The sequence below is a fragment of the Populus nigra genome, chromosome 6 (genome assembly GCF_951802175.1).
Source record: "Populus nigra chromosome 6, ddPopNigr1.1, whole genome shotgun sequence".
Lineage (NCBI taxonomy): Eukaryota > Viridiplantae > Streptophyta > Magnoliopsida > Malpighiales > Salicaceae > Populus > Populus nigra.
Window position 1 is genome coordinate 9,856,635 of NC_084857.1, and position 22,071 is coordinate 9,878,705.

Consider the following 22,071-nt stretch of genomic DNA (forward strand, 5'->3'; position numbering starts at 1 on the left):
AGCCAAAGCTGAACGGGCATGAATGGTCAATCTCACTAGAGCAGTTACACCAAGGAATTGAGCATTACAAGGGTTTGTGTATATATGTTCTTATCTTTCCAGGCAGTGTAAATGCCAGCACGTCATGCCATTTTGTAAGGACTAAGAACAATAAGAAGGAAGACATTCTTTTGCGAGTCGCTTTTCACCCATCTAGATTTATTCTGCACAGTCATCATCCCCAGCAGGCGCAAAGGTATTAAGGGCAAGGGTGGGTTTTAGCCAAGATGAAGATGAAGATTTTATCAACATTTTTTTATGAGTTTTATATAAAAAAATTTATAATTATCGATTGAGTTATAAATTTTTTTTAAAAAATTATGTGAAACCTTTTAATATGATGTTTTAACTTAGGTTAAAATTTCAAAAGTTTATGAAAAATTCAAAAATTTGATGAAAAATTATAATTTGACTAGTTTTATGTTATTGAACGTACTTTTCAATCCGATCATCAGGTTGAGCTAAAATTTTACGAGGAATCTTAAAATATATTGAATAAAATTTGGTTAAAATTTTAGAAAAACGGAGCTTGGTAGTGTTAATAAAAAAATCATAAAATAAAAGAAAAATGACTTATAATTAGAAGTAAAATGGTTATTTGTCATTAAAAAATAAAACAAATAAGCTTTATATATATATATATATATATATATATATATATATATATATATATATATTACCGATCGGGTAGAAGTAGAATAGAAAAATGAAAAAAAGAAAATGTTAGAGAGAAATAAAAAAAAGTAAGGTAAAAATATATATAAAAAAATTTCTGGCCCTTGATTCCCAGACCTTCCCTGTAACTCTTTTGGCGACAGAACATGTAAATAATAGAATACTATGACCTTTACCTTTATTTTCTAAATTGCAAACAACACACGTGTAGTTTGGTTTAAATCCTTCATTGATAGCAAACCATGCTATACATCAATTATCAGGATGGATGCTATTAAACAAGTCTTCATGTCGTGCTTAGAGTCACAGAAGGGAAGATGCACTTCATTCACCACTCTAGTGCCATTCAGTGTATATTTTATGAGAGAGATTTCTTTTTGGGATCGAACAGCTTACGTTTTTCTTCTTCAAATCCATCGCTTAGTGACTGCGCATCAACCGTCGCAACTCTCGGACCTGAACACTTGTCCCCAGAGCCTCAGACTTGTTATAAACTAAGCCTCCCCAGTCCCCAACAGCCAGGGCCAACCTATTCTAATTCCAAATACAACATGGATCAATTGGGAACTTGTGTAAAAAACAAATAAACTGTTGGGGTATAAATGTACCATATTGAAAGAAAGAAAGAAAGAAGGAAGGAAGAGGTATAAGCACGATACAAGTGAAACGCCATAAATACCCAGGTTATTAACTATTCTACTGTAGATTAACCCAACACTAAAAGGGAAATAATGAAAGGGGACACTGCCAAGCTAGGACGCCTAGAAGTTAAACACGACCTGGCTAGCCCAAGGCCGTAGATTTCCAAACTGATAGAGCCCAAGAACTTATGTCTCAGATTTAATAATCGATAGCAGAGCTCAAAGAGATCCGAGTTCTGATGGAGCTCAACAAGAAAATTGAAACTTTATACCCAAAAAAAAAAAATCTAAGCCCAGAAACCAAGAAAAGGAAAAATAAAATTAGAAGTCAAGTTTTGATGGAGTCCAACAAAAGAACTAACCTTATGCCAAGAGAGAGAGAGAGAGGAGAAATTTAAGAAAGAGAAGGTGATGCCTTACGCAAGAAATGATGTGGTATACCAAATATAAAGAAAGAAAGAAAGAAAGAAAAAGATCACTTCGTTAATAAATGAAGCTCGACCCAAAAAGAGCACGTGAGGTGTGTGCAATGTGTCCACGTGGCAATCTTAGGAGAGAAAAAAAGGCTGATGGTTGCACGAGGGTGTTGAATGTGCTGCGTATACAAAAAATGAAGTATAATTTTTTAACTAATTTACAATTAAATAATAAAATTTTAAAAAAAATTAATTAAAAAATAATCAAGTTAATTTAGGTTAATCCACTAAACACAAGATTTTAGTCATAAGATCATGATAAATTCAAAAAAATTAAATTAAAAAATTATGAAACTTTACTTTTAATAAATCTAATGTGGAAGATTTAAAAACAAAATCTATGATTCCAGTATGTAAAATAATAGAAAAAAAATTATGATATAAAATTCTCAGCTAAAATTAAAAAAAAAACAATGTTTTTTGAATTAAAAAAATAAATAAAAAACACACAAAATACTATTACATGTTTGGTTAACGTGGTTACAGTAACTCACCGTGTTTTGTTAATTAATTAATGTACTTGGTGGAGTGCATAATTAATCATTTTAATATGGACTGGGCTCAACTCTGAATGAAAAATAATAAAAGTGGGCATTCCCAAACAAAGAAGCCCATCAAAAAGTTAAAGCTGATAAAGTTAAACACAACCCAGCCCAAGGCTAAAGGATTCAAATTTAACCTAACCACCTGCGCGCCTCCATATGTCATCATCACGATGATGCCAAAGACTTAATGGCCCTGCATGTTAGGATTAAATTTTAGTTTTACCATCTGCGTCTTACTATTACACGCCCCTAAGACGGAAACAGCTGAGATCTTGAAACCATAGTTCCAGTGATGATTAAGAGGAAAGGAAAGTTTGTTCTGAGTATAGCAGTTCAGCTACTTCATGCAGCTGAAGTTGACTTTCAGGGAGGATTTGGGACTATAAATACTTCCAGGACTTTTCTTCTGACTGATTCTAGACAGAACATCGAGGCCAAGAGTGCCCACTGAAATATTAATTTGTTTGCAAATATTTCTATTACTGACAAAGCCAAGAAAATGTATGTTACTTTGCAGGAATGCCTAACTCCTGTAGTCAAGCAATCTAGCAACAAAGTAGCTGCGCTGCCATATCCATAAGTAAAAAGCAGATGCTTGTCTGCTAGTTCATTTTATGGAATGAAGTTAATTCTGTATCCTCTTTTTTTTATTATGTTGATCATCTGCCAATATTGGGCTAATTAACATGATGCCATTTGAATCAAAGAAAAACTTATGTAGGAAAGGGACGATTACGATCGATATTTGAGTCAGGTTATATAGGAGAGAACTTGACATTTCCGTTGATCCAGACAAGCGGAAACACAAAGCATAGCATACTGGCGGGTCAAATTTGAATTGGTTATAGTAATATGAAAGCATGAAGACTTGATAAGCGGCTAGACCATAAGTAATCATCCAGTTTTTCCTGTGTTACGCAACCTCCTTTTCTTACCAATGACAGTGCTGCAAATTGCGCCTTTCTGGTGCAGGCTGGATGCGCACCCACTAGCTTCCTGTTCAGGGTGGAGAATGACAAAGCATCAAATAATGGGTAAGGATCAACGGAGTCTACTTATATGTTTTTCCAAACAAAAGCAGTCTGGTATCAAGTCCAAGAAATTAGCCAGGCTCTAGCCATAGTAAATTAGTAATCAAGATCTTGGATTTGTTGAGGGAAGCCATTAATATCCATATACATTTGGTCCCGGCGCTGATCATTGAAGGAGATCAAATCATTTCCTCAAGCCAAACCAAAAGGTAGCTTCTCGCATCGTAAATAGAAAGTGACTTGGTTGTTTTGGCTCTTCGCTAGCACTGGCTAGTACAAGGCTCTCAAAATCTTCATATATCAGTTGCAAAATTAACTACTTAAAATTTTTTCCATATGATCGAGCCCGACACTAGCTAGAGCAAGTACTGATCAGCACTCTCCCACCACGGATTTAATTCACTAAGTTTCGATTCCATATGTACGTGCGTGCGTGTGCGAGGGAGAGGGAGGTTTAAATATAATGACATTTAATTTAAAGAATAAGGATGACTCATGATCTTCCACTGTAACCTTCCAATGGTTTTGTGTTAATGATGGCGGAGTCCATTCTCTAATATGAAATATTAGATAGGAATGGGTTTTCAACACCAATATGCTACGAAGAAACATCAAACTCTATTGTTAATGCCTAATGAACTAATTAATGATGATACCAGCAGCTAACAGAGTAATTAATCTTATCTATACGAACAAACATGTGGTGTAATTGGAGGTTTAATTATATATATTCTAATGGCAAGCTAATGGTATACAAGTTTTGCCACTACCTATTTAATATTATTGTGTTTTTATTTATTATTAATGTGAGTGTTCGAGTCGGCTTGCGCACATCTTGACTAATCTCACGGGCCCTAAAGCTAATAACCATGTAAGGTTCAAGTGGTCATCAGGGGCTCGAACTGGAGACCACAGAGAGAGCAAACCTCTTGATTCTAAACTCTTACTACTGAGCCACCTACTAGATTGTTAATATTATTGTGTTATATTTTGTGGTGTTATTCTATTTGATGCTATATTATAGAATAAAAGTAGTATTTAATAATTAGTTATTATGTTGTGTTTCTATTGCTATACTTTTAAATTACAAAATGAAGATTGTACTAAAAATTATATATATTAAAAAACATTGAAATAGAATTATAAAAAATACTAGCATATTTGGTATTTGTAATTAGAAAAAATTGATGGAAAAGGTTTTTATTTATATTAAAAAAATGGATCCTATAAGTAGTTGTGCTTTTAGTTAAATGCAAGGTACCCTATTTAGTTTTTTTATTAAAAAGAATAATTTAAATGATTTCTACTTTGATTTCAAATCAAAATACTAAAATATCGTTTTTAAACTAAAAAGAACTAAAATCAGTTGTGTTTTAAAAACATAACAATATCAATTAAGCACCTTAAACACTTTGACAGTTGCAGATGTGGAACCACCATTCCCCACATAACCAGACAACCCAGTAGCGGAACTAGGTATACAGTTAAGGGTGCGATATATGGCAACCTTAGATTTTGAGAAAGTTTACAGTTTAGTCCTAAACACTGATATGTATTTTGCATCCTCAAAAATTATGTGCTATCTCTATAGCGTTTCCTTTATTATTTTATTTTTAAGCTTATCCTATTTTTTTTTTTCATTTTGACATCTACAGTTTAGTTCATGCTACAACCTGTCAAATGTTTTCAGGGTGGCCATGTGCTATGAAACCATTGGCTGGCTCGTTGCAAAAATTTGTTGATGAAAAGGAAGGGCATTGAGAGGGGGCATAGAATCTGATGCCTGGAAATTGATTAGTGGCTGCACGTCACCTCTACTCAGAATTCTCTACTCCAACATATTCGTTGTCTTCATAATTAACAAGATGCTTCGTTCATCTTGATTCCAGGCCAAAAAACTAACAAAATACGTTTCGAGTCCTCATCACAGTTAAGTCTATGACAAACACCAACGATACCAGTCAAGGCAGTGGTTTTTATCAGGAGGAATTTTATTAGGGAACAGAAATAAAGTTCTGGAAATGTCATGTGTGTGTGTGTGTGTGTGTTGCAATGGCAAAAGGATTGTATCAAGCTGGAGGGACAGGGCTTGATTTGTTGGCTGGATGAACTCTGTATGACATCAAGGTGTCTTTACTCACGTTTATATAGCAGACAAATTAAAAGACGGGAGAAAGTATGAACACATAGTATTCAAATAGCTCATTAAATGGAAAGTAAAGGATATAATATCTCACCAGAGAAATTAACATTTACATTTTACGTTTTTCAGCTACTTTTCCCTGCTTCGGTTTTATTATTATAAGAGCATTCAGTAAAGAACAACAGGTAGTTCTGTTTACTAGTTCGATCTTGACCCGTCTTCTGCATGTTTCCATGAAGACATGGTGCGTTGAGACTTGGGAATATATGTGTTATGTACAATTAATCTAATCTTTTCTATCTCAGAGATCGCACGATAGCACATGCTCTTCGTTCTGTTGTTGCAGAGATTTATGCCGCTCAACTAACATGTCCAAGGCTTCCTTCATCCACCAATGCCTACAAACTTCTCTGGCTTCATCCACAGTCATCTGTTGTCACGGATAATAATATTATCAGCACACAATATTGTGGCAAATTATTTAACATATATGGCGCAGCAGAAGAAATTAAAGCAACATACCCAAATTCTTTGCCTGACATTCTTCTCCGGCCAAAGATCAAGTTGCTTTGTCACAAGCAAAGGAAACATATATCCTTCATAAAATGTGCCATGTCTTTTGCTTAAAAAGTTCCATTTCCCTAGTCCATCCTGCCATGTATAAGCATCCATATTAAAAACAAAATTTAAAAACCATACCAATATATAATATCAAAAAAAGAAGACCAAAATTACAGTGGTTATTAATTTACAGTTGGCTTAATAGACACCAACCTCAACATTGCCAAGAACCCCGGCTTCTTCAAGCGATTCTCTGGAAGCTGCTTCTTCCACAGATTCATCAAGTTCCCAACCACCCTGACAAGCCAGAAGGTAACATGTATGTTAAAGCATAATCAGTGATGCAATTTTAGGCCCTTGATATATGAGAGGAAAAATGCGAAGCCATTTTTGAATTTTTTGTATACCTTAGGGAACATCATTCCTCGGGCTTGCCCCTTCTGTGAAGTGATAACTAGTACTTCCAATTCATCACCAACGGAACCATCACTGCAATTTTTGAATCGATATGGAATGCATCTGAAATTTCAAACATTCAATAACATAATAAGAGATATTTCTGATTAATTAATATAAGCAACTTAATCATGATTTGTTTATTTGAATCAAGGAATCAAAAGGAAACGAAAACAACATATAATGTCCATGAAGGACAAGCGAGCATAAATGGGGGCCACGCCAAAGAAAAGGGCAAAAAAAAACAGAAGAAGAAAAAACTCTTCTGCTATCAAACAAAGAGAGAAAGGCCGCCGTCATCGAGAAGGAAAACTCATGGGGCCACGCAGTTACGCAATCTCAATACTAAAATCCAGAAAATAAAAGATGAGAAAAGGAAAATTAAGACTCACCCAACTACTTGGCGGCGGCCCAGGTTATCATACCTCTGCAGCTCCCTCCCTGATCGAGCTACCAAACACGCCATTTTCGAGAGCTTTGAGTTAAAAAGAAAGGTGGCCTTAAAAAATCCTTCGGTTAAGAAAACTACGGTAAAGGATTGACTTTCAGTTTAGTTTCCAAAAACATCTACCAGTAACAAAAGAAAGATAGGTTCTAAATATTCCTAGATAAATACACTGTGGGGGTTGAATAGAAATTAAGAACCAGTACAAGAATGAGGCTGGAAGGCTTGCTGGTTTGGCTGGGCACAACAGCGAAGCAAAAGCCTTGTATAGAAGATTACAAGAGATCACACAAAGAATGGTTTCCTTTGGTCCCTGTAAAATGTTTTGGACTTCGTTATATGGATTTATCTAGAACTGCTATATATAGAGATGGATAGACAGATGTGTCTAAATTTATATGTTTTTTAGGTTAAGAAAACATTAAGGTGAGGTCGTCACAAAGATGTGTAATGGACGCGTCGGCATCTCTATGCTACGTACGTGTCCTTTCTGTGTCGTTTCCTGGCTCATGATTTTATTATTCTATTCTATGGTATGGTGCGGTGTGTGTGATGGTAGTAGAAGTAAATAGTAGTTTTATTGGGGTAGTCCACACGGTTCAAAATAAATGGGGGGCGCATGAGGCGTTGACTTGATCAGAGAACATACTCACATGTGCGCGAGCGGGCTATTGTTTGTTGTCAGGTTTGGGTGGATAGGGAAGTCATAGCCCCAAGCTAGCTACGCTACATGTCATTACCTTTTTTTTTATGTTTTTATTGGACTATTACGTACTCGTACAGTGGTCAATGCATTGCTGCTAACCTCTCCTGGGAGAATACCTGTTTTCTCCTTTTCTTTCAAATCCGTTTCCTCGCCTTTTGTTTTTGGATCGAGGCTTAGGCATTCCCCTTTTTTTTCCTTCCTGAATCCCGCAGAAGTTGCTGGCGATCCTGATCATATTACACCTCTTGCCAAGATGGACAATAATTTTGCTGGGGTATTTTATAGCCCCCAAATTTTAAAAAAAGAAGCATGTTGTACTTCAATATTAAAGTTGAGACAATTTTGAAGAGATGCATGTAATAATAGAATGTAATAAGTTAGATCTAGGACATCAGCAGCTTACGTTTTGCATGTTGTTCGAGTGCAAAATATATACTATCATAAATGCACTTGCACAACATAATTGGTCAGTAGCCAAAACACGTACTAATTTATATATTCCTTTTTGTTTTTGTTTTTGCCATCCTTTTCTTTTTTTGATAAGCCATAGTTTATATATATATATATATATATATATATGATTAAAACATCCCGGGAGGACGAAAACAAAAGTTACATTGAGAAGTGATACGTGAAATTGTGCGCAGAGAAGATTGCACAGACACAATGACATCAAGCTGTAATAACGTTTGATTTGAGAGGTATCACATTCTATATATAAGATGTGCGTGTATGTTCAATTAGATTATCTCTCAGCAGGAGCACAGACACAACAAGAAAGCCTAAAATGTGATTATTTTTTCTCACCACGAACAAATTTCTTTGGTTTACCGCTGTCTATCAAGTTTCAAGGTATGGCATCGATATTCCCTAGAGAAAACCAAGGCTAAAAGAAAACAATGAGGCGGCTCTAGGCTGAATATTTGATATCGAGATCTGCAAAAATATGTAGCAGTTCAATGTTGAAAAGTGTACTTTGTATATACTGACATGTCAATAATTATGTACTGCTGTGTCCATTCGGGATATTATAATGGAAAAAAGTAGTCTCTCCTTCTATATTGATTAGGGTTAACCTGCGGGTGATTAAAACGCAACCAAGAATTTCATGTTTATTGTTTTTTACTTTTAATATTCCACTTCCTATAATTTCTTTCAACTGGTTGATAAATAAACAAATAACAAATGGATCTTATCAATTGCTATTTTTCGTTTTAGTTGTTTATTTATGTGGTTTCCAGGTTATCTCTTCGATCAAATCGTCATAAAGAGTGAACTCCTTCCTTGACATATTCAAGGGCATGCATATATAGAACTTGCTGATCATTTTTGAAATTTTAAATTTGACCGCATGCAAAGCATCTAAACCAGGAAAGGAAAAAAAAAGCAGTGGCCCAAAATAAAACGTGTGTTTTCTTCTTTATTTTTCTATTACGCCTGCAATTAATTTCTTTTCCATTACGCCTCCAGTAGCTATAGCCAAGTTCTTGATGGATCTGCTTCTCCTCCAAAATATATGACTGGCTGGATGAATGAATGATTATACAATGAATCCTTTTCAGACATGCACGTGGTTGTGCTGATCATTACTATAATATGTATGTGCTTGATTGGTGCGGTTGTGTTACATTGTGAGATCAAATTATATTCGAAACGTGAAAAAAAAAACTCAAGTTATGTATTATTTAAAAAAAAAACAAAAAAAATATGAATCGATAATAATGGTAAATAAATTGAAATAAACAAAAATATTGATAATGATAAACTCAAAAAATAAACTCTTGCTAATACCATGGAAAAAAAAACAATCATCGTCGATTGAATAAAAGTACTTTAATTCCGTCTGGCAACCAATTACCTCCACGGCATGTAAGAACTTTAAGTACTGAGTAAATTTCATATTCCGAGAATTATCCAAGCATGTTCCAAAACAAAACAAAAGTATTAACATCTGATTGTGACTGTAATGGAACTCATGCGGCGCGCTTGATTGAATTAATCTCACAATTGGATAAGCTCTAAATAATAAGGCCAACCACGCCACATAAGTACTAGTCTCCATAAATTTTATTTTTATTTCATGCGTATGGAAACTATTCACTACTCCATGTCTCGACTGCGTCTCCATCTCCTTCTACTTCAAGAACTTTTTATTTCATCTATTGGAAAGAAAACAACAATTTTTCTGTTCTTAATTTCTTTTATGACCAGCAGACCAAAGCTAAGACAATTTTCTATTTTATCTTTAAGATTAGATATTTCAAGGGTGTCTGGGAGTATGACAACGGTTGTTTTTTAAAGTATTTTTTATTTAGAAATATTTTATTTTTAAAAAAATCATGAACTTAATTCTTAATAAATGTGTGAGAAATGATAAAAGTTGCAGAAGGAAGAAAATTAGAGAACGAGATAGTTTGATTGTTCTACTGAAGAGCACTGCTCATTTAAGGATATATTTATTCTCTTGTTGTGTAGTTTTACAAGATGAACGCAGCCATATATATATACACCTCAGGGCTGCTATCCCACGAGAAATGAATGACCTACTGCCTATATTGCACCAGCTGTACGTAAGATTAGAAATGACTAACAGAAAAGTAAAAGAAAAGAATAACAGAAAGGAAAAGAATAACAGACTAACAGCTAAAACTAAAAGAAAATGATCATCCTTTTTCTTCCAGTAACTTCTTATCATTGTCATTCTTCAACAGCCCCCCACAAGATGGAGCATAGTAGTTTACGATGCCCATCTTGAATATATGAGAAGAGAGCAATGTTGCAGGGAGAGCTTTTGTAAATACGTCAGCCAATTGAAACTTTGTGGAAATATGTGCAGTCTTCAGAATTCCTTCTTGAATCTTGTCACGGATAAGGTGACAATCTATCTCGATATGTTTGGTCCTTTCATGGAATACTGGGTTCAAAGCAATGTGTAATGCAACTTTGTTATCGCAATGCAATGCAGCAACATGTGGGTGAGAAACTTGTAGGTCTGTGAGGAGATAACGTAGCCAGGTAATTTCTGAACCAGTGGTGGCCATGACACGGTATTCAGCCTCTGCTGAAGATCGAGATATAACTGATTGCTTCTTGGATTTCCAAGAGATCAAAGATGAACCAAGAAATATGCAAAAACCAGAAATAGAACGTCTGGTGTCAGGACATGATGCCCAATCAGAATCACAATACGCGATGAGATCCAAAGTGTTGGTAGAAGGGAAGAAAAGACCCTGCCCTGGAGCTCCTTTAAGATATTTTAGGACTTTGAATGCAGCTGTTAAGTGAAGATTAGTATGACAGTCCATGAATTGACTTAAAACCTGCACACTATAAGATATATCTGGCCTGGTAATCGTTAAGTATAGAAGTTTTCCAACTAACTTCCTGTAGTAGGTAGGGTCAAATAGGATGTCACCCTTGTCTTTGCTAAGTCGCAGATTTTGATCCATGGGGAGTTTGGAAGGCCGAGACCCCAAAGTACCTGAGCTGGCTAGGATGTCCAGAGCATATTTCCTCTGACATATTTGTATTTCTTGTGTTGTTCTGGCTATTTCAAGCCCAAGGAAATAGCGCAATGTTCCCAAGTCTTTGATCTTAAATTTGTTATTAAGGAAGACCTTGATTTCTTCGACAACAACAGGGGAGTCACTTGCCACTATGATATCATCGACATATACCAGCAGTGCTGTGAAAGAGTAAGTATCCCGCTTGATGAATAAACTGTAATCAGACTTGGATTGACAGAAGCCAAAATCAAGCAGGGCAGCAGAGAATTTTGAGTACCATTATCGTGATGCTTGTTTTAAACCATAGAGACTTTTAAGCAGTTTGCAAACTTGGTGAGGTGATCCTTGGGTGTATCCAGAAGGACACCTCATGTATATTTCTTCATGCAAATCTCCATGTAAAAATGAATTATTGACATCAAATTGATACAAACCCCAGCCTTGAATAGCAGCAATGGCCAAAAGGCAACGCACAGTGACTAGCTTGGCAACAAGGGAGAATGTTTCGTGGTAGTCAATACCCTCTTGTTGTGTGTATCCCTTGGCAACTAATCTTGCTTTGAATCTTTCAATGCTACCATCTGCATGGTATTTAATCTTATAGACATATTTGCAGTCAATAGGTCTTTTGCCAGGAGGTAGGTCAGTCAATATCCATGTCTAGTTAGATTCCAATGCCTCCAACTCATTTTGCATGGTTGTACGTCAGTGAGGTTCGAGGATAGCTTGAGCATATGTTTGTGGCTCGGTACGAGAAGATATCGATGCAGTGAATACTTGAAAAGGTAAAGAGAATTATATGTATGAAAGAAAGTTACTCAAGGGAAATTGTTTACCTGGAAGAACCTTAACTGTCGTGGCCTGAATTGGATTGGGAGAATTGAGAGAGACCAGCTGACAATGAAAATCCTGCAAATACTTGGGAGCCTGTGTCATTCTACTAGATTTGCAAATAGGAATGTGAGGAGGAGATGAAGATGTGGAAATGGGAGAATGTGATTGATCTGAGAATGAAAGGCCTAATGGTGAATGGTGAGATGGAATACTTGTGTCACACGTTTCAGGCAAGATAGCTGTAGTTGGAGACAGGTCAACAGATGTAGAGGGTGAACAAGAAATATGAGTTATTAGATCAAATGAGGTGTGAATGGTGCTTAGAGGGTCTAAGGTAGAGGAGTAGCAAGGTTGATTCTGCTGTTGTACCAGGGGAGAAATTGTATCAGAAGAAAAAGTTGCAGGTGTGTGGAAAGGAAAAACATACTCATGGAAGGTGACGTTTCTGGATAGAAAAGTGTCATTGGTTTCTAAGTCTAATAACTTGTAACCTTTCACCCTAAACGGATAACCAAAGAAAATACATCTTCTTGCTCTAGAATCAAATTTTCTTCTTCCCTGACTTAAAGTGGTGGCAAAACATAGGCACCCAAAGACTCTTAAGTGATCATAGGTAGGATCATGTTTGAATATAGCTGCATAAGTTGTTGTATTTTGCAGTAGGGGCGTAGGGATGCGGTTTATAAGATAAGTTGCAGTAAGAACACAATCACTCCAAAAATCTAAAGGCAGATTAACTTGGAATCTAAGGGCTCTAGCAACATTCAAGATGTGTTAGTGTTTTCTCTCCACTATCCCATTTTGTTGTGGGGTCTCTACACAAGTCTTTTGGTGGATGATACCATTTTTACGATAGAAATCTGTCAGCTGAAACTCTGTTCCATTATCACATCTTATGTACTTAATCCTAGTTCCAAATTGGGTGTTAACAAGGTTATAAAATGACTCTATGGATCTTTGTGTGTCTGACTTATTTTTGAGCAAATAAACCCAAGTGCTACGAGACATATCATCAATAATTGTTAAGAAATATTTGCTCCCATCATAGGCAGTCACAGAACATGGTCCCCATAAGTCATAGTGTATAAGTTCAAAGTTGAAAGAAGTTTTGTGTAAGCTGTGATTAAAAGGAAGTTTATGTTGTCTTGCCATAGGGCAAACAAAACAAGGAGTTTCAATAGAACATGAGTTTTTGATTACAATAGGATCTCTAATCAATTGCAATCTAGAGTTGGAAATATGGCCTAAATGGTAATGCCACAAATGAAAAACAGGACTAGTATTTGTGGTACAAGTAAAATGCAGACGGTGGGTATCAAAATACTTGGATAATTTGCACATCAAGGCAGTAGGAGATACTTGAATGTGCTGGAATTGGTATAAACCATTATTCATTCCACCCAATCCAATCGTTGTCCATGACATAAGGTCCTGCAGAAAACAAACATTGGACAGGAAAATAAAACAGCAGCAGATGCTTTTAGTTAATGTTGGCGCAGAAAGAAGATTGAAAGTAAAAGAAGGGACACACAAAACATTCTCAAGAGTGATCAAATTTGAAAGCTTAACAGTGCCTATGTGTGTGACTGGGATTTCTTGTCCATTAGGAAGTTTGACATTGTAGGACACCGTGGCTGTTATTTGTGTAAAAAATGCAGTGCTACAGATCATATGATCTGTAGCTCCTGTATCGATAATCCAAGGAACGTTAGTAATATCAAAAACTTTATGTGCAGAAGTGGAGAGACAAGTTGCGATACCAGACATAGATGGAAGACTTGTGGAGTTGGCCATAGGAACGGTTGAATGTGGAGCCATAGAGGAATGAGTCTCTGTTGAGTTGTGCTTCTCATGGAGTAATTGTAAGATTTTTTGATATTGATTTGAAATCAAATCCATCTTGTCAACATGGTGCTTTAGAAAATCTTCTGCTATGATCATGTTGGTTTGTCTGGTATGAATATTCGATTTCTTCCCTTTGTTGTACAGCTTGTGTCCTGAAGGGTATCCCACCAGCTTGTAACACTTTTCGGGCAAGTGACCACTCATATTACAATGGCTGCAAACAGGAGGTTTTGCATTTCCAGCTTTGAAACAATCTTCTAAAGAATGTCCTTGGATCTTTGCAATGGGGGCAATAGGGTCTGTTGAAGGTCTTGAAGTTTGTGGATGTGTTTCTGGTGAAAAGAGCCATTGAATCAGGGGTAGATGTGCAAAGTAACATTTGATGTTGTTTTTCCTGTTGTTGAACGAGAGAGAAAGCCTTGCTGACTTGTGGTATTGGATCCATCAGCATGATTTGATCCCGTATGTTGGAGTATGTTTCATTCAATCCCATGAGGAATTGAATTACACAGTCTTGCTGGTACCGATCAGTCAGGACTCTCATATGTCCACAAGAACATTCGGGCATGGGACAATGCAATGCTAACTCATCCCAAATTGATTTTAGCTTTCCGTAATAGATGTTGACTAAATCATTTCCTTGTGTTAAGTTCGCTAGAGCTCTTTTTAATTGAAAAATCTGTGGTCCATTTTGTTGAGTAAGTCTCTCACAGAGTTCCCTCCAGATTTCATATGCATTATCTACAAGGATGAAGGAGGATTTCACTGAGGGACTTACAGAGTTATGAATCCAGGAGACAATCATATCATTGCATCTTTCCGAAGCATCTAAGAGAGGATCGTTGGGATCTGTTGGTTTTGTTATGTTGCCATCAACAAAACCCAGCTTGTTCTTGGCTCTAAGGGCCCTCTTCATGGCTCTTGCCCAAGTAACATAGTTTTCTGTGGTTAGTAGATCAGTCACCAGACTGAGAACCGATGTATCACCGTTGTCAAGTCGATATGGGCTATTTTGATCTGATAGGTTGTGGAAGCGTGATGTTGAATGCATAGTTGAGGTTGGTGTTTGTTGGTTTTCTGTTTCCATAGTTATCTAGAGAACCAGAAGCTCTGATACCATGTGAGAAATGATAAAAGTTGCAGAAGGAAGAAAATTAGAGAACGAGATAGTTTGATTGTTCTACTGAAGAGCACTGCTCATTCAAGGATATATTTATTCTCTTGTTGTGTAGTTTTACAAGATGAACGCATCCATATATATATACACCTCAGGGCTGCTATCCCACGAGAAATGAATGACCTACTGCCTATATTGCACCAGCTGTACGTAAGGTTAGAAAGGACTAACAGAAAAGTAAAAGAAGAAAATAACAGAAAGAAAAAGAATAACGGACTAATAACTGAAACTAAAAGAAAACGATCATTCTTTTTCTTCGAGTAACTTCTTATCATTGTCATTCTTCAACAAAATATAGGAATTGAATTTATTTAAATCCCATAAAAAATTAAATAAAAAAGATCAAAGTACACAATCCCTTGATTTTGATTTTGATTTTGATGTGGTTGTCAAATTAATTATCTATCATGACGGGTATTAGGTATAATTTTTTTTTAAATACAAACAATTAATCAATAATGTATATAAGCTTTGTCAAAGAAAAAAAACTTCAACCCAATTTGTTTAATGAATTCTTCAACCAATTCTACAATTCACTCCTCTATAATTATGGTTGGCAAATTAAATAAACCACCGTAGAAAACAGCATCCCACAGATCAAGGGGCAAGATACTCCGGCCGTACTGGTTGGGAGCATCAGGCTCTTCAATACAAATGTTAGCCCTCTGCAGCCCGAGAAGCCAAATCCATCCATCAGTTTTTAGCTCTCAAATCCACTACTTGCAATAAGTTATTTATAGAATTAAAAATAATTGTTAAAGATCTCAAGCAGCAGATGAGTCGCCTTCAAAAGAAGGTTACGGAGACGTATAAATTGAGTAGGTCGGACTCCCATGTAGTGGAAAAACATGCCCGCCCCGCCCACTACACAAGAATTTATTCCCTCCTCTTTGTCTCCTTGCTGTTTTATCTTCAAACCTATACAATTATAAAATGACTTGCGAAGTTAATAATTAAACAGGAAGACTCTTCCAACTAAAAAAATCAATAGAGGAGTTCCTCTTGAATTTTCATAGGTACCTTCCATGTGATGCGTGGTTGTTAGGATACCTCTTCATGAATTCTTTTTACTTATTTACTTGGCTTTTCCTAGCTACTTTATTTATACGTACATGATATCATTTACAGTGACCAATGAATCATGAAAACTTTATTATTGAATTTAGCTTTCCATGATTGCATCTTGAATTGAATTGAAGGATATGAACTTGAATATAGATTTAGCTTCTACACTTTGTTATTTCTGCACAAACAAATTCTCAATCAAAATAGATGATCACATGATAATAGAGGCAGAAGGAGTAATAGATAGGAAGATAAAAAGGAATGAAAAATGAGGGAATGTATGATTGTTGAATGAACCTGAATGTTTTATTCGATAATTAAAAATATTTATAGATCTTTATCATATCATTTTATCTTTATTAAAAGTAATTGTTCCAGATATCTCGTGATAAGTGGAATCACATGCAGTATTTCATTTGGTGGAAAGTATATATCATTAGTGGAGAGAAAAGGATGGTGCTAGCATTGGTTAAACATGTTTGCATCAGTAGGTAGTGCAAGATGTCGATTCTGAATTCTTAAAACTCAAAAAATACACTGAAGTGCTTGTCCGAACAAGAATGCCGGGTCGAGGTATAAACATATCGTGCTCAGCACATCCAGAAGGTCAGGGGTCGGAACGGCTAGGAAATTTTTATTTTTTTTTAATTCAGCGCAGCATCAGCGACAATTGCTCCTAATCTCACGTTCACACGTACATAAAACATGTGTATCCAATAGGAATCAAGTGACCGAGATAAGAAATTTATAAGACAACTGTATATCAGTGCTTAGTGAGGCCAAAATGATTGCAAGAGAGGGTAAAAAATATTAAAACTTCTGCCTCGATGTTCTCTCTTTTCCAGTGTTTTGCTGTCCTGTGCTCCGTTTTCACCCTTGGCATCTACTGCCTTTTGTATGTGTTTTTGGCTTATTTGCAATCTTTCCCTGTTAATTCAATTCTCTCGTTTTCAAGAAAAAAATAAACAGAGAGAGAGAGAGAGAGAGAGAGAGAGAGATTAAGATTTTAATTAAGAAATGTTATTATAAAAGTTAAAACATAAAAATAGATTATAAGAAATTTTAATATTCTATTGGTATATATTCTACCGAACCAATCAAGTATATATGCGTAAAACTTTTCATGCCCACCTAACATTGCAATATTCCATTCATAAAGTGTATGAAGACAAAAATCGTGTTTGTTGATCAGATTAATATGTTTGTTTTCGTGTATGAGTAAGAACCCTAAATAGACTAGGAATTGGAAGAAAAGACAACGAGGGAAATGGGGGTACGTACATGAAGGAACTTGAGTTATTGATTTGGGTTTTACTACTAACAAGAGATCGGTTGAGTTGGACCATGTGTTGGATGTACTCGCAGTATGGATTCCAACTATATAAACTTTATAGGACAAAACAAGAGCAGGTAAAGGGTGTTCAATAATAGACTATTACTAGGTAGATGTCTCATTTTATTTTATATAGAAGACTATGTCAAAAACAAATTTAATATAAAAATGAAATCAAGATGATGATAATAATCTAAGTTAATTTGGGTTAACTTTACTAACATTTAATTTGAGACATGAAATCAAGATAACTTGTAAAAATCAATCGGGTAAAACACTTGCAAAACTCAAGACTTAGTAGCCTAATATCAAATGATTAAACAAAAAAATCAACTATAAAAAAATAGTGTTGAAGAGAAAAATATGAGTTAACTCGAATTAATTTGATTAATCAATCATCCCTAATATGAGATCGGAATAAAAAGAAATTAACTCTCAAAATAAGGACCTATAAAAAAGGATTGAAGTTAAAAAAAAAACATTTCAAAAAAACATGAGTTAATCTGAATTAACTTGACTAATTTACACTTGAGATGACTTAAAAAAAAAAAACAAAGCTGAAAGATCAATATATTTAATATCCAATGATGAAATTAAAAAAAATCTAATTTTATAAAAAATTAATAAAGAAAAAAAATCGAATCAACCCTGTTAACTGAAAGGCTAAATTTGGTAACGTTGTTTATACTATCCTAGAAAGCAAAATTTAGTAACCGGAGATCACATATGTGCTGACACGTAAATAATTTTTTAAAAAATATTATTTAATTTATTGAAATCAAGAAAGAACCCCTCAGAAGCTTAAAAATAACAGAAGGAAAAAGATTAAAACGCCCTTGAAATAGTTTTTGTTTTTTTTTAAAAAAAAAACCTTAAAGGGAAATCCTGGAACTTTACTGTTTAAACAAAAGGAAAAGATAAAGAAACCCCTTTGTGCAAGTCTTGTTATTTTCCAAGGTATCAGTGTAAATATACTGTGTAAATAATTTTAAAAAGACAAAAAACTCCCTAACCGAAGGTTTTTTTGTTTTGTTTTTTGCTTTTAAGATCAACAAGTAAGTTAACCGTGTTAAAAAACTATATTAACCAATATATCTGTCCCCGAGTAAACTTGTAATGTTCGATGGATCTAAAAAGATTTTTTTACCTCCAAGTGCAGGCTTGGTAAGTTTTGATGAGAAGAGTAAACTAGTTGTTATCACACTATCCCAATGAGCAGTGTAATGCTTCTAGAGTTAAGACTCTTAGATTTTTTTTAATTCTAATTTTCTGAAGAAACAGAAAAAAAAAAAATTGTATTCAAATATAAGTTTTTACAACGTGAAAAAGTGGAAAAATTATTTTTCTAATTTTCTGAGGAAAAAAAAAAGAACTTTGTATTCAAATATAAGTTTTTACAAGGTGAAAAATGGAAGACTGATTTTTTCCTTTTCCACAATAAATTAAGTTGCTTCTGGAAAACATCTTTTGGGTGATCTTCCAACTTTTTCTACCCTTCAAAAGCAATTTGGAAAAGTCTGCTCTCCAATGTTTTCCAACTCAATGACTTATTTTTTTTGTTGGATAAAAATATCCTCGTGATGTTAATTTTCGACCATATCCTATATGTATGTATATGATTTTCTTTTGTTCCGATCCTAAATGGATTAAACGCTACAGCTACTCTGCAGATATCCCACCCTCGTCTCTCTCTTTTTTCTCTCCAAATCTCCACTCACAGTACAAAAAATTACAATCTTTGATTCAAGTTCACATTCGTGTGTGTAAAATTTGTTATTAATTTGCTCTTATAGTCTGTTTTACTCAATTTTACATACCATCAAGTTCTTGTAGAGTTTAACCAAATTAGCTCCTGTCATCTTCCACTGTTAGTTTTTGAGCTGGGAATGAAGTTTATACAACAATTTTGGTGGCTGGGACTATGATTTAAGAAGATGGTTGGAATTTTCTATGCAAAGAAGATGCATTTAAGTCCCTGTTTTTGAAAGTCTCAATCCAGTCCCTCATTTTTGAAATCAATACACAACAAGTCCTTTCCTCATAAGTTTTCTATTTGTTTTTACTTCTTATCGAATGATTCTGTAAAACGTAATTATAAATGCAAAATATGAAAAGAAAGATTCAAAGTCAAGGACCTAATTATGAATAGAGTTAGAGATGCAGGGGCTAAATTAAAATCTCTAGTAAAGAAGCTCCGACTCAATTATTTTTTTCCCTCGAGCAGTACAAAATCGTCGCTCTGTCCAAAAAAAAAAAACGAGGCTGTATAAAATGGCGTTCTCTTTCTCTCGTGGCAGAAAACTATTATAAATCTGAACACTTTTTTCTAAGTTTTTAATTAAAAAGAGAGAGACTTGAATGCCGTACAAATCATGTTTCTAACAAATTTAATTATTTTTAATATATTTTAAATTATTTTGATGTGTTAATATTAAAAATAATTTTTTTTTAAAAAAATATTATTAGTATAAATTTTAGCATGAAAAATTATTTAAAAAGTAATTACAATTTTACTGTCAAACATATTTTTATAAGCTTTATTTGTTTATTCTAAAAAAAAATATCTTTACAATCGAATCGAACTAAAGAAATATGATCCAAATCCATCATATTTAAAAGATTTTCCACACTACAAGTGACAAGAAAGCAACGTTTTAAGGAATTTCATCCTCTGGCAGAAGGGCTGAAGAGCCAAAAAAAAAAAAAAAAAGTAAATTATATTTTTGATGCTATCCTTCGTTTTTTTTTCCCCGTCATAAGTGCCTAATATCGGATGCTGTGAAATCTGAGATTCAAAGTTGGTTGCTCCAGTCGTTAATTTTACTCCGTAATTAAGTAGAAATACAAATTTAAATGACGCATCACGCTTCCACATGCAGTAAACCAAAATTAGGAGCCAACCCTTTTTCTAAATTAATTGGCTATTAGCCGACTTCAAGCCAAAAATTAAGAAACCATGTGCTCCCCACACACGTCTTACTTAGATTTACATAAATAGTCATGCCACGTGAAAGGAAAATCCAGGCTATTAATAATTAATCAGAAAATATGATAAGTACGTTGATGCCTAGCTAGCTGATTCAGCTAATGATTATCGTGGTGTTTTATAATAATTATTATTTTTTATTTTTTTAAAATTAATTTTGATAACAGTACATTAAAATAATTTAAAAATATCAAAATAATATTAATTTTAAAAAAAAATTCAAAAACACTTTTGATATTTTTTAAATCCAAAATAAATATCTTTTAACTTTAACCTCTAATCAATGAATTGTTGAGATGAAGCACATGATGTGTGGATTTTCTGTAGGTTGAGAATATGATAATAGTTGTTTTTTATTTATAAATATATTAAAATAATATTTTTTATTTAAAAAATTATTTTTAATATTAATTCATTAATGAAGAATTAGATGATTATATGTGTAAAATTTCTACAAAGTCTATCTATATTTGTTTTTTCAATTTGAGTGCTTGCACTTCAATTTTTTTTTTCTTTTCTACAATTGCCTCAGCTGAAAATTTGTTAAGTTATTGATGATGTGTCCATTGAATAAACTCACTATCCATGGATTGAAAACAAAAGAAGAATCAGAATCAAGATTTAAAAATAAAAAAAAAAAATTAAAGTAAATAAAAATTAAATAATGAAGATACAAAAGAGATTTTTTCCTGAAGCATGAAAAGTTAGTCTCTTCCACATTTTTATTCTTTTTTTTTTTTTGGGTTTAGGATTTTAAGATTTCTTGAGAACTAACAAAAGGAAGAAGGGGCACGAAACATCTCTTCCAAAACAAGATTTATTTATTCTTCAATAATTTTTTTTTTCGAATAGTTGGTCTCCCAATGAGGATGACGTGCGACATGTCATCAACAAAATAATAGATTATAAGGAAAATAATTGATGGAAAAAAAATAGAGATGCAAACACCTAAATAAATAAAAACAAAAGCAGTGACATTTAATTGAAAAAAAAGAGAGGTATAAGCACCCAAATAATAATAGTGAAGACATTTAATTAGAAAATCTGTATAAGCTGCAGAGGCACCAATTTTTTTTTTTTTTACTGGTACGGCAATGTAAAGCCCATGGATGTGCGATTTCCATTTAGAAGGGCAGAGCTCAAAGATGACACACACACGGATCCCATATTCTGAGGTACGAATTACAAGGCCGGTTGCGTAGCCTTTTCCGAACATAACCAGGAAAAAAGGAAAGAAGGAACAGCTCGGCCCAACTCGGAATACTAATTCAGTGCGGATTTAAAATGGCCTCCAACTCTCTCGCTTTTCAGATTACTCAGAAAACATGTTCTACAGGAAATAGTCATTCACAAGAGAGGTAGGCAACCTCTAATAATTAGCGTGTAAGCACTAATTATTTTTGCTTACACACTATCAGATATTTTTGCTTGTCCACCATTATCAGTCATGGAATGTGATGTTGATGCGCTCACCTTTCTTGCATGGGCACCCATCATCGAGTTCGAGGGTGCTGGAGGAGATATAATTGACTGGGAAGGACGCGACCTTTGCTGGAAGGCCTCCCCAGATTCACTTTCAACCCCTGGGGGCTTCAAAGTCTTGGCTG

General features: G+C 34.5%; 1 protein-coding gene across 1 annotated transcript; it reads right to left on the reverse strand.

Annotated features, from left to right (window-relative positions):
• Nucleotides 1-5,612: 5,612 nt before the first annotated feature.
• On the reverse strand, nucleotides 5,613-7,371 carry LOC133696679 (nudix hydrolase 17, mitochondrial-like). Its single transcript, XM_062118927.1, has 5 exons — nucleotides 6,960-7,371; nucleotides 6,519-6,630; nucleotides 6,325-6,408; nucleotides 6,073-6,201; nucleotides 5,613-5,980 (listed from the first exon to the last, which is right to left on the reverse strand). Exons 1-5 carry the CDS (start codon nucleotides 7,031-7,033, stop codon nucleotides 5,852-5,854), a joined length of 528 nt encoding a protein of 175 aa, XP_061974911.1. The 5' UTR covers nucleotides 7,034-7,371; the 3' UTR covers nucleotides 5,613-5,851.
• Nucleotides 7,372-22,071: the final 14,700 nt, after the last annotated feature.